The following is a 12,760-nucleotide window of genomic DNA, read 5'->3' on the forward strand; positions in this document are numbered from 1 at the left end:
TGGAGCTCTGGGGCTCTGCAGCAGACATACTATTGGTTTCAACGAAGGGAGTGGTTACATCATGTGTACGCCGGCGTGCGTCAGCTGCGTTTGACTATTTCGCGCGTGCAGCTTTGGAGGTTATGCTTAGTTATGCCAGCCAAGACGAAGAGGTCGGTCATTATCAGTCGGTCGGTCGGTCACCAAGGAACGTTGACGAAAGGCCTCTCGCTGGCGGGACAAATGGCCGGAGCCTTGTCATGGTGCAGTCGGGATATAGCCATGATGATGTCGGCTAGTAGCTAGCTTAGCTAAAGGCTAACTAGCGTTAGCTAACCTAGAGACAGCGCATGCAGCCAAGATGAAGAGGATGGTCGTTTGGCAGATGAACTTCGTCAACTCCACGCGGTTGTCTCCATCCTCTTGGACGTTTGGTGAGTTTTTAACCTATTCTATTAACTCTATTCTATTCCCGCCGTGGATATCTCTCTCTCTCTCTCTCTCTCTCTGGAGCCAAACTGGCCGACTAGCTGTTGTAGTACTAGTAGCTAACGGTGTGTGGCCTGGTGTCAGCACCTGTATTGCTTTTCTCACATTGTACAGTTTTTCAGTGGTAGCCGCATAGCTTGCTTCTGCGTTAGCTAATGGTTAGCGATAGCCGGGTTGAGCTAACTGTTAGCCAGTTAGCTGTTTAGCTATGACGTTAGCTGCCGGCTGCGCTCGGCTGGGAACGTTAGTTTGATGCTATCAGTTAGCATAGAGTTAGCTGTTAGCTTGTGCTATGACCATTGACATTATCCATGAGAATAGCAGGGGGTTCTGGCACTCTGACTACGACATCATCTTTGACAGAAGATGTAGTCGGGCCTGCACCATGACAAGGCTCCGGCCATAGCTTCTTTTTGTGCCGCCAGCGAGAGGCCTTTCGTCAACGTGGAGACCTGTGTTGCGGCCTTTCGCCCTGCGTTCCTTGGTGCAGGTAAGATGAATGAAAATGTCATGACATTACCCCACTCTTCCTTCCTTCCCCTCCCGAATGTTTTGTTAATAACGATGTTTTTTTCCAGGTAAAACATATGTTACTTCACAACATTTGGAGATACGACATGTGCTGTGTGAATTGTCTTGGTCGTTTGTGTAGCTTGGGTAGCGTTGGGCCGTTGGCCAAAGCTGTGTGTGGCCTGGTGTCAGTAGCCTACCTGGCTAGCCTATTTAGCTGATGTCGGCCATTGGCTCCTTGCTGCTTTGTTTTCTCTGGTATAGACCCTCTTCTCTTTGGATTTAAGTGTTGATCTTTGTCCTTTTGGATATTCTCTAATATATATATATCCTATGTATATTCATGTTGCCTTTGTGAAGTTATGTTTTCCTTCTGTTTTGTTCTTTCATTAAAAGTTGAATATCCTTTAGGGGGTCATCTTTGCTTATCTCTCTCATACATGCTCTCTCTCTAACACACACACACGACAAACACACATGCTCTCTCTCTCTCTCTCTCTCTTTCTAACACACACAGTCTGCCTATGGCGGCCTTTCTCGATGGCTAGGCTGTGCTCGCTGAGTCTGTACCTAGTCAAGGATCTTCAGTCACAGTGCTCAGGTATTCTGCCACTGTGTACTATCTGTTTAGGGCCAAATAGCATTTCAATTTCTTTCCAATGTGTCTCTCTCTCTCTCTCTCTCTCTCTCTCTCTGTACACTGTATATTGACTGTAGAACGGGAGCTCTCTCTCGCTCTCTCTCTTGCTATATGTTGACTGTATCATGCCCAGCCTCGGGCAGCGCTATTATTTAAGAATATGTTGACTGTATGAAAAAAAAATAAAAAATTAAAAAAAATTATATATATATTTTTTTTTATTTTTTTATTTTTTTCCTTTGGGGGGGGGGGGGGGGGGGGGGCTCGCGTTTAAATCTCGCACAGGGCCTCGCATTTCTCCCAGGCCGCCCTGCCTGGGGGACACCCGTCCGCAGGGTCGACAGGGTCCCTCTCCATGTCACTTGGTAGGTCATTGAGGTATGATGTCAGCCATGTCAGCACAGAGCCAGCCACTCCCATTCCTACGAGGGACGCGAGAACCAGCCTTCTCCAACCCAACCACCACCAGCAGAACCAGCTAAATGGCTTGACTTGGGGACCTTCTCCACTTAATCTCACCCCAGTTAAGTAATATTATTTTCTTCTTGAAGAATTGGATGCACACATGCCATATTATATATATATAATGGTTTTGTCATTGTCATGGCACTATGGATAGTATTATATTGTCCAATCCTACTCCTGTATACACGGACTACTCTCTCTCTCTCTCTCTCTCTCTCTCTCTCTCTCTCTCTCTCTCTCTCTCTCTCTCTCTCTCTCTCTCTGAGGAAAGGGCACTGTTTAAGCATTGGCAACTGCAATCATCTCTTCTTAAAGATGATGACTGATTTCTGTGACCAGTAGTCTTATCTGCATAGATGAAGCAGATAAGACTACTGGACACAGACATCAGTCATCATCATCTGATTCATCTATGCAGGCCACGGATTTCAAAGTTGTGGAAGACAGACTCTCCAATGCTCTGGCAAACACATCTAAGACACAGGTGTGTGCCTTCCACCTGAGAAACCGTGAAGCCAAGCGCCAACTGAAGGTCAGCTGGTCGGGAACCTCCCTTGAATACTGTGAGCACCCAGTCTACATAGGGGTAACCCGGGATAGATGCCTCTCTTTTAAGACCCACACTGAGAAGACCAAGTGCAAAGTGAGTGCGAGGAACAACATCAAGCTCACCGCAAGCTCACTGGCACAACCTGGGGTGCTAACCCACAGACCCTGAAGACAACCGCACTAGCTCTCTGCTACTCAGCTGCTGAGTATGCCTGCCCAGTATGGGAGCGAGCTGCCCATGCCAAGAAGTTGGATCCTGCCCTCAATACTAGCTGCCGCCTTATCACAGGCTGCCTGAAATCAACACCTACAGACTGTCTATACATCCTGGCAGGCATAGCCCCACCAGAGATACAACAAAATGCACCAAGCAAGAAAGAGCGCCAACAGTCTATTGACCAAATACATACTCTTTTCGGCCATGTGCCAGCCAAAAGCCGCCTTAAATCCAGGAAAAGTTTCCTGAAGAGCGTCCCGCCCCTCGGAATACCGAGCACAACCAGTGAAAGAGTCACTCGGTGGGAAGAAAGACTTGACAACCTCCCACCAGCAACAACAATGGAGCTAAAGGTGAGCGAGGCACTGCCCCCTGGAGGTGACACCAACTATGCAGTGTGGAAATGCCTAAACAGAATAAGATCTGGACGTTTAAAAGCCACTCTCTAACCCCCCCCCATCTCTTTGAGTGCTTGTCTCGTAGTGCTGACCAAGGTGGTGGATGTCTCGGGGTCTTTGCCAAGATTGCAGTGACTGCTCTACGTGCACCACCGAGGCCATGGATCAGCTTCTTACCGTCTTCTGTCCGTAGTCTGTCAACATGGTGTGTGGTCTGTCAACGTGGTTTCATTAGTGGGTTAAGTACTTCTATTCTATTCACATAATATGCTTACTTCATATATCTATTCTATTCACATATATGCTTACCACTTGTATCTATTGCTATGTCTGCCCATTACAATCATGCAAGCTGTCTAACGCCTGTCCCGTCTCCCTGTCTCCCTGTGAGTTGCTCTCCCAGAGTGATGACCGGAGTGTCGGATGTCCCGTGATGAAGACCGGGAGGATGCGACCCTCTCTGCGTGCCCTCCTGTCTCCGGCTGTCTCGTAGTGATGACCGGAGTGCTGGACGTCCCGCGATGATGACGGGGAGGTTGCGACCCTGTCTGCGCCGCGCCCTATCTCCCTGTCTCCGGCTGTCTCAGAGCGATGACCGGAGTGTTGAACGTCCCGTGATTAAGACGGGGAGGACGCGACTCTCTTTGCGCCACCCCTGTGCCTCAAATAGATCCGCTATCAGCTCTATCTTTAATATTTCAAAATGTTCAGTTGCTATCGCTATCAGCTCTATCTTAAATCTTTCAAAATTTTCAGTTGCTATTGCATGCACTCATCTGTGTTTCACTACACACATGAGTGCATGCTTACCAACTGTCCGTCTGCAACACTACTATCACCAACATCTAAAAAGGGAGATCCCCCCTTGAATGGCCCTTCTAAGCAGTGGTGCGTTATTGAAATCATCTGGGGTGACACGCACCACGTGCACGCGCGCTCCCGGCGCGTGCGCGCGCTCCCGCGAATGCGCGCGCTCCCGCGAATGCGCATTTAATGTCCCCTCGCTTGGGCACAGACTAAAGACAGTGCCTAATTGCCTCTACGAATGGAATGTAACACGTCTTCACAACAAGTTAGGTGTGAATGTGTCTGAGAACGTATTTAACACACCTGACGACCGGCGCTATTGATATGCAAATAGCGAGTGAGCTTGCACACCGTGCTACCCCGTCCCATGAACAACGCATGCCTGCTTCTAAGGTTTCTCTCCTCCACACTGCCTGTGGTGCATTTTTTCCTATTGCTAGGTTTTAGTGAGTTTTTCCTTACCTTCGCGTGGGGTATGTCTTGGAGTGTTGCATTCATTCATTTATTTTGCATTTATTTTAAATTGGTTGGACCTTATGGTGTTCTTGTTTTGTTCTTGACTTATTGTTATGTTTCTTCTTGACTTGTTTAAAGAAGACGTGTCCGGCCCATGGGGACATTAACGTGTGTTGTCGGGCCTTACAAATAAATTTGATTTGATTTGATTTGATTCGCCAAATGGGGATACTTAAATGATGGGGACGTTGTGTGTGATTGTGGCACTGAAACACAGATTATGCAGCACCTCCTGATATGCCCCCTGCTAGAACAGCCCTGCACAGCATCGGACTTGGCAGAGTTCAATGAGAAGGGACAGCAATGTGTTCAGCTGTGGTTGAACCACATCTAGCCAAGCCTTGTAATTGACTGTCTTGTGGACATGACAAGAAGAAGTCTTATCTGGATTGTTCTTTTTTATTATTATTATTATTATCTATCTAACACAAGATGGCAAGATACAACGTCAGGAGAGCAGTAATAGAGGCAAAACGGCGTTACAGGGATAAAGTTGAACTTCAGTTTGAACAGGCTGACTCTAGAGGCATGTGGCAGGGCCTCAGAACAATGACAGACTACAAAGGAACCCCCCTCAAACTGAACAGTGACATCTCCTTAGCAAATGATCTCAACTCCTTCTATGCGAGGTTTGAGGCTGTGAATAACAACACCAGCCTACAAACCACGGCAATGGGGGGGGGGGGGTCTGCTGATGGAGACTCAGTGTTCAGGGTAACAGAGCATGAGGTGAGACGGATCTTTAAAAGAGTGGATATCAGGAAGGCAGCAGGACCGGACGGCATCCCCGGCCGCGTCCTAAAAGTCTGTGCCGACCAACTGGCCCCGGTATTCACTGACATCTTCAACCTGTCCTTGGAACAGGCCGTCATCCCCACCTGTCTGAAGAAGTCCACCATCATCCCTGTACCCAAAAAATCTACGCCCGCTTGCCTCAACGACTACCGCCCTGTAGCCCTCACCTCCATAGCCATGAAGTGCTTTGAGAAGCTAGTGAAGGGCTACATCTGTTCCTCCCTCCCCATCAACCTGGACCCTCTGCAATTTGCATATCGCCCCAACAGGTCCACGGAGGACGCCATAGCCCATGTGCTGCACACAGCAGCATCACATCTGGACAAGAGGCAGGGGAACTATGTGAGAATGCTGTTCATCGACTACAGCTCAGCATTCAATACCATAGTCCCCTCCAAACTCATAGCCAAGCTCAGGGACCTGGGCTTGAACTATGACCTGTGCCAGTGGGTCCTGGACTTCCTGACGGGCAGACCCCAGGTGGTAAGAGCCGGCAACTGCACCTCCTCATCCATCACGCTCAACATAGGGGCCCCCCAGGGCTGTGTTCTGAGCCCCCTCCTCTACTCCCTGTACACACATGACTGCGTAGCACAGCGGAACAACAACACCATCATCAAATTTGCTGATGACACAGTAGTGGTGGGCCTGATCTCTGCCAACGACGAAAGGGCCTACCTGGAAGAGGTAGAGAACCTGTCACAGTGGTGTCAGGAGAACTGCCTCTCCCTGAACGTCAGCAAAACAAAAGAGATGATTGTGGACTTCAGGAGGTCGGGGGTCAAGGACTACAGCCCCCTCAGCATCGACGGGGCACCAGTTGAGAGAGTGAACAGTTTCAAGTACCTCGGAGCCCACATATCCGAGGACTTGACATGGACCACACACATTGACAGTGTTGTGAAGAAGGCACGACAACGCCTCTACTTCCTCAGGCGCCTAAGGAAGTTCCAAGTCAGTCAGAAGATCCTTAGGAACTTCTACTCATGTACAATAGAGAGCATCCTGACCGGCAACATCACCTCCTGGTTTGGGAATAGCACTGCACAAGACCGTAGCAGACTACAAAGAGTGACACGTTCAGCCGAACGCACAATTAGAGGGGGGCTTCCCACCCTCCAGAACATTTACAACAAGCGGTGCAAGGGGAAGGCTAAGAGAATTATTAAGGACTCGAGCCACCCGAACAACTGCCTCTTTGAACTGCTGCCGTCAGGCAAGCGATACCGGAGTCTTATGGCGAGCACAGAAAGACTCAGAAGGAGCTTCTATCCCCAGGCCATCAGGCTGCTAAACGAACAATAATCGCTAAACGAACAATAATCACTATGCAACAACCATCAAATGCACACAGCACACACACCCACACGCACACACTCACTCAAACAAACAACACACTGCAGCACCCACTCTCCACACTTTAGATCACACAAACACACTTACACTTTATATTTATTGATAAAGGATTTGCACTACAACTCGTACACCTACTGTGAATTGTACCTAAACTGCACCTCGTCCATTTATGCCTTGCACTATATAGTATTGTATATTAGTACACTGCACAGTATTGTATATTGTATGGTAACTACGTCTACGAACATTGTACATATGTCTAAACTGAACACTGTGACCTCTTTTTTTACTTCTAATTTTTACTATGTTTTTATTTCATACTTATCTTGTCATGCACAGTCTCTGGAGCGCAACAGTAAGAAGCATTTTGTACAAAAGTATTCTGTACTTCTGTATGACAACTATTAAAGAAACTTGAAACTTGAACTATTTTTCTATTTTATCAAATTGTTTGTCCACTTTCCCTGTTACCCTTCGAGAGGCCCTTTTGTCCTCTCCCCAGGCCGTCATTGTAAGTAAGAATGTGTTCTTAATTTACCTGCCTGGTTAAATAAAGGTTACATGAATGAAATAAAAAGAATTCAATGAATTTCTTATTTTGCTTCAGAGTTCAAAATATTCTATTCTAGAAATGCTTCATCCACAGACAATTATTCTATCGTATGGGATACGCCTGGTGCCTTATTATTTCCTTTGTCTCGTCTAAGAAATGGCATAACTAAGGACAATTAGCTATTTGAAGGCCAGACTCTGTAGTCGTTATTCCAGATGCAGCAGCCATACTATCTGGATAACTGTTTTAGATACTTGCAGTTGAGGTACTTCATCACTAAGGATACCACATTAGATTACAAGACCACGACCTGGTCTGTTGAGAGGGCTGTTATTACATAGTTGTCAGCTCTAATATGTCTCTGTCTTCCCAGACGACTAAGCAAACTTGGGAAAGAGACCTAGGCATCACCATCGATGACTCGGACTGGCAGGAAGTGTGGGAATGTGCTACAGAACATATAGAATTGCAATAGGTCCACTCGAAATCTACTCTATTCAGAATTGTACATTGCACACATATAACACTTGTCCTAAACCTGTGCCTTAAACAAGCAAAGTCATATTCAGAGCCTAGAACATTGGGCTGGTGGCTAAAGAGGATGATGGAGAGGAGAAGAGAAGAGAAGAGACAAGAAGAAAGGAGAAGAGAAGAGAAGAGAAGAGAAGAGACGAGAAGAGAATACATTCACAAGAGAAAAGAAAAGAAGAGAAGAGAAGAGAAGAGAAGAGAAGAGAAGAGAAGAGAAGAGAAGAGAAGAGAAGAGAAGAGAAGAGAAGAGAAGAGAAGAGAAGAGAAGAGAAGAGAAGAGAAGAGAATAAATTCACAATAGAAAAGAAGAGAAGAGAAGTGAAGAGAATACATTCACAAGAGAAGAGAAGAGAAGAGAAGAGAAGACATGAGACGAGCAGAGATAATTTTATTTTAATGATTGATTTTAAGAGAGGAGCAGAGAAGAGAACATAAAGGATCTATCCTGCATACTGCTATCTGGTTAGATTCTACATAGTGTTTGTCTGTAAATTATGACATGATACGATTGAAGATATGAGTTCATGAGAAAACATGAATGCCTTGAAACAATGTAATCTAAGATAATTTGTATAGACTCAAGACAATCTGATAAAAATTAAATAAAATGATTACAGTGCAGCTGGATACTGCAGCAGAATAGAGAATAAAACAAGCTTCACTATAGAGAATAAAACAAGCTTCACTACTGTATATAGAATAAAACAAGCTTTACTATAGAGAATAAAACAAGCTTCACTATAGAGAATAAAACAAGCTTCACTATATAGAATAAAACAAGCTTCACTATAGAGAATACAATCTGAGAATCAATCTGTCTGTCTGTCTGTCTGTCTGTCTGTCTGTCTGTCTGTCTGTCTGTCTGTCTGTCTGTCTGTCTGTCTGTCTGTCTGTCTGTCTGTCTGTCTGTCTGTCTGTCTGTCTGTCTGTCTGTCTGTCTGTCTGTCTGTCTGTCTGTCTGTCTGTCTGTCTGTCTGTCTGTCTGTCTGTCTGTCTGTCTGTCTGTCTGTCTGTCTGTCTGTCTGTCTGTCTGTCTGTCTGTCTGTCTGTCTGTCTGTCTGTCTGTCTGTCTGTCTGTCTGTCTGTCTGTCTGTCTGTCTGTCTGTCTGTCTGTCTGTCTGTCTGTCTGTCTGTCTGTCTGTCTGTCTGTCTGTCTGTCTGTCTGTCTGTCTGTCTGTCTGTCTGTCTGTCTGTCTGTCTGTCTGTCTGTCTGTCTGTCTGTCTGTCTGTCTGTCTGTCTGTCTGTCTGTCTGTCTGTCTGTCTGTCTGTCTGTCTGTCTGTCTGTCTGTCTGTCTGTCTGTCTGTCTGTCTGTCTGTCTGTCTGTCTGTCTGTCTGTCTGTCTGTCTGTCTGTCTGTCTGTCTGTCTGTCTGTCTGTCTGTCTGTCTGTCTGTCTGTCTGTCTGTCTGTCTGTCTGTCTGTCTGTCTGTCTGTCTGTCTGTCTGTCTGTCTGTCTGTCTGTCTGTCTGTCTGTCTGTCTGTCTGTCTGTCTGTCTGTCTGTCTGTCTGTCTGTCTGTCTGTCTGTCTGTCTGTCTGTCTGTCTGTCTGTCTGTCTGTCTGTCTGTCTGTCTGTCTGTCTGTCTGTCTGTCTGTCTGTCTGTCTGTCTGTCTGTCTGTCTGTCTGTCTGTCTGTCTGTCTGTCTGTCTGTCTGTCTGTCTGTCTGTCTGTCTGTCTGTCTGTCTGTCTGTCTGTCTGTCTGTCTGTCTGTCTGTCTGTCTGTCTGTCTGTCTGTCTGTCTGTCTGTCTGTCTGTCTGTCTGTCTGTCTGTCTGTCTGTCTGTCTGTCTGTCTGTCTGTCTGTCTGTCTGTCTGTCTGTCTGTCTGTCTGTCTGTCTGTCTGTCTGTCTGTCTGTCTGTCTGTCTGTCTGTCTGTCTGTCTGTCTGTCTGTCTGTCTGTCTGTCTGTCTGTCTGTCTGTCTGTCTGTCTGTCTGTCTGTCTGTCTGTCTGTCTGTCTGTCTGTCTGTCTGTCTGTCTGTCTGTCTGTCTGTCTGTCTGTCTGTCTGTCTGTCTGTCTGTCTGTCTGTCTGTCTGTCTGTCTGTCTGTCTGTCTGTCTGTCTGTCTGTCTGTCTGTCTGTCTGTCTGTCTGTCTGTCTGTCTGTCTGTCTGTCTGTCTGTCTGTCTGTCTGTCTGTCTGTCTGTCTGTCTGTCTGTCTGTCTGTCTGTCTGTCTGTCTGTCTGTCTGTCTGTCTGTCTGTCTGTCTGTCTGTCTGTCTGTCTGTCTGTCTGTCTGTCTGTCTGTCTGTCTGTCTGTCTGTCTGTCTGTCTGTCTGTCTGTCTGTCTGTCTGTCTGTCTGTCTGTCTGTCTGTCTGTCTGTCTGTCTGTCTGTCTGTCTGTCTGTCTGTCTGTCTGTCTGTCTGTCTGTCTGTCTGTCTGTCTGTCTGTCTGTCTGTCTGTCTGTCTGTCTGTCTGTCTGTCTGTCTGTCTGTCTGTCTGTCTGTCTGTCTGTCTGTCTGTCTGTCTGTCTGTCTGTCTGTCTGTCTGTCTGTCTGTCTGTCTGTCTGTCTGTCTGTCTGTCTGTCTGTCTGTCTGTCTGTCTGTCTGTCTGTCTGTCTGTCTGTCTGTCTGTCTGTCTGTCTGTCTGTCTGTCTGTCTGTCTGTCTGTCTGTCTGTCTGTCTGTCTGTCTGTCTGTCTGTCTGTCTGTCTGTCTGTCTGTCTGTCTGTCTGTCTGTCTGTCTGTCTGTCTGTCTGTCTGTCTGTCTGTCTGTCTGTCTGTCTGTCTGTCTGTCTGTCTGTCTGTCTGTCTGTCTGTCTGTCTGTCTGTCTGTCTGTCTGTCTGCCTGCGTGCGTGCGTGCGTGCGTGTGTGTGTGTGTGTGTGTGTTGCTAGGTGTATTTCCTCCCTTGCTCAAACCTCATGAGGTTATCAGTATCCATTACAGACCTCATTAATCACACACACACAAGCAAGCATGCACACAGACACACAATCATGCACATGTGCACACACACAAGCATGCATGCCCCCCCACACACATGCATACACACACACACACACACACACACACAAACACACTCTCTCTCTCTATCTCTCTCTCTCTCTCTCTCTCTCTCTCTCTCTCTCTCTCTCTCTCTCTCTCTCTCTCTCTCTCTCTCTCTCTCTCTCTCTCTCTCTCTCTCTCTCTCTCTCTCTCTCTGATAGTGATACCCTGTCATATGCAGCCAAGGTGAGAGAGGGCATTGTGGGCGTGTGTGTGTGTGTGTGTGTGTGTGTGTGTGTGTGTGTGTGTGTGTGTGTGTGTGTGTGTGTGTGTGTGTGTGTGTGTGTGTGTGTGTGTGTGTGTGTGTGTGTGACCCTCTCATACAGCAGGACAGTTCATCCCCCTCCAGAGACAGCTCCACCCATGCATACAGCTAATGTTAGCACCACCTACAGCTCCACCCATGCATACAGCTAATGTTAGCACCACCTACAGCTCCACCCATTCATACAGCTAATGTTAGCACCACAGACAGCTCCACAGCCAGCTAATGTTAGCACCACAGACAGCTCCACAGATAGCTAATGTTAGCACCACAGCCAGCTCCACAGCCAGCTAATGTTAGCACCACAGACAGCTCCACAGATAGCTAATGTTAGCACCACAGCCAGCTCCACAGCCAGCTAATGTTAGCACCACAGACAGCTCCACAGATAGCTAATGTTAGCACCACAGCCAGCTCCACAGCCAGCTAATGTTAGCACCACAGACAGCTCCACAGATAGCTAATGTTAGCACCACAGACAGCTCCACAGACAGCTAATGTTAGCACCACAGACAGCTCCACAGATAGCTAATGTTAGCACCACAGACAGCTCCACAGATAGCTAATGTTAGCACCACAGACAGCTCCACAGATAGCTAATGTTAGCACCACAGACAGCTCCACAGCCAGCTAATGTTAGCACCATGGACAGCTCCACAGCCAGCTAATGTTAGCACCATGGACAGCTCCACATATAGCTAATGTTAGCACCATGGACAGCTCCACAGCCAGCTAATGTTAGCACCACAGACAGCTCCACAGCCAGCTAATGTTAGCACCATGGACAGCTCCACAGCCAGCTAATGTTAGCACCACAGACAGCTCCACAGATAGCTAATGTTAGCACCATGGACAGCTCCACAGCCAGCTAATGTTAGCACCACAGACAGCTCCACAGCCAGCTAATGTTAGCACCTTGGACAGGTCCACATAATAGCTAATATTAGCACCATGGACAGCTCCACAGATAGCTAATGTTAACACCATGGACAGCTCCATATGTGTGTGTTCAGTGTATGTGTGTGTGTGTGTGTGTGTGTGTGTGTGTGTGTGTGTGTGTGTGTGTTCAGTGTATGTTCAGTGTATGTTCAACGATTTGTTTATGTCAATTATTAAAAAGAGAAAACGTTGGCACATTAAATCAGTTGAGAAAGATTTAATGTCACGTGATTAATTAGATGATTGTGCTCTTATTAAAAATGGCCTGCACATGTGTTGACTTGATATGAAAGTGTAAACTTCGCCTTGTGCTTTGAATACACAGCAAATAGTGTATCTTGACAACCCATTGTTTTCAGTAGATACTGTATTCAGAGTTCTTACCTGGAACATAACTCTGTGTTGCTCTTCAGGACGGTTCACCACACACATGTTGCACCCCATGATGTCTGTCTTCTCTGTCTCCTCTTGTCTTTCTCTCTCTCCTCCTTCTCCACAGGGGTCCCAGGATTAAGGTACCAGGTATCTCTCTCTCTCTCTCTCACTCTCTCTCTCTCTCTCTTTCTCTCTCTCTCTCTCTCTCTGTTTCTGTCAATTATCTCAGTCTATCTCAGCGGCGCCTTGCATCTGACATGCTATTAGCTCAGTTGTCTTCCCCTTAAGGATGTGTGGAGAGACGTCAAGAGCACGCGGTGGGGGGGTATCTCAAGAGACAGTCTATAAGTTGTAGTCCTATTCCCTACAACCAGAGAGATCAGAGAGAGAATACA

At 47.0% G+C, this 12,760-nt stretch overlaps 1 protein-coding gene across 1 annotated transcript in view; it reads right to left on the bottom strand.

The window, feature by feature from the left end:
• The window catches only part of LOC311243485 (PDZ domain-containing protein 4-like), a gene marked incomplete at both ends in the record, with an annotated part of 100,081 nt that extends 87,647 nt beyond the window's left edge, over positions 1 to 12,434 (bottom strand). Inside the window, one exon of the mRNA XM_084332721.1 lies at positions 12,375 to 12,434. Coding sequence (XP_084188847.1) covers positions 12,375 to 12,434 — 60 coding nt within the window. The remainder of the gene's footprint in view (positions 1 to 12,374) is intronic.
• Positions 12,435 to 12,760: the final 326 nt, after the last annotated feature.

Source organism: Notolepis coatsorum, assembly GCF_963971535.1.
Source record: "Notolepis coatsorum genome assembly, chromosome: 17".
NCBI classification, from domain to species: Eukaryota; Metazoa; Chordata; class Actinopteri; order Aulopiformes; family Paralepididae; genus Notolepis; species Notolepis coatsorum.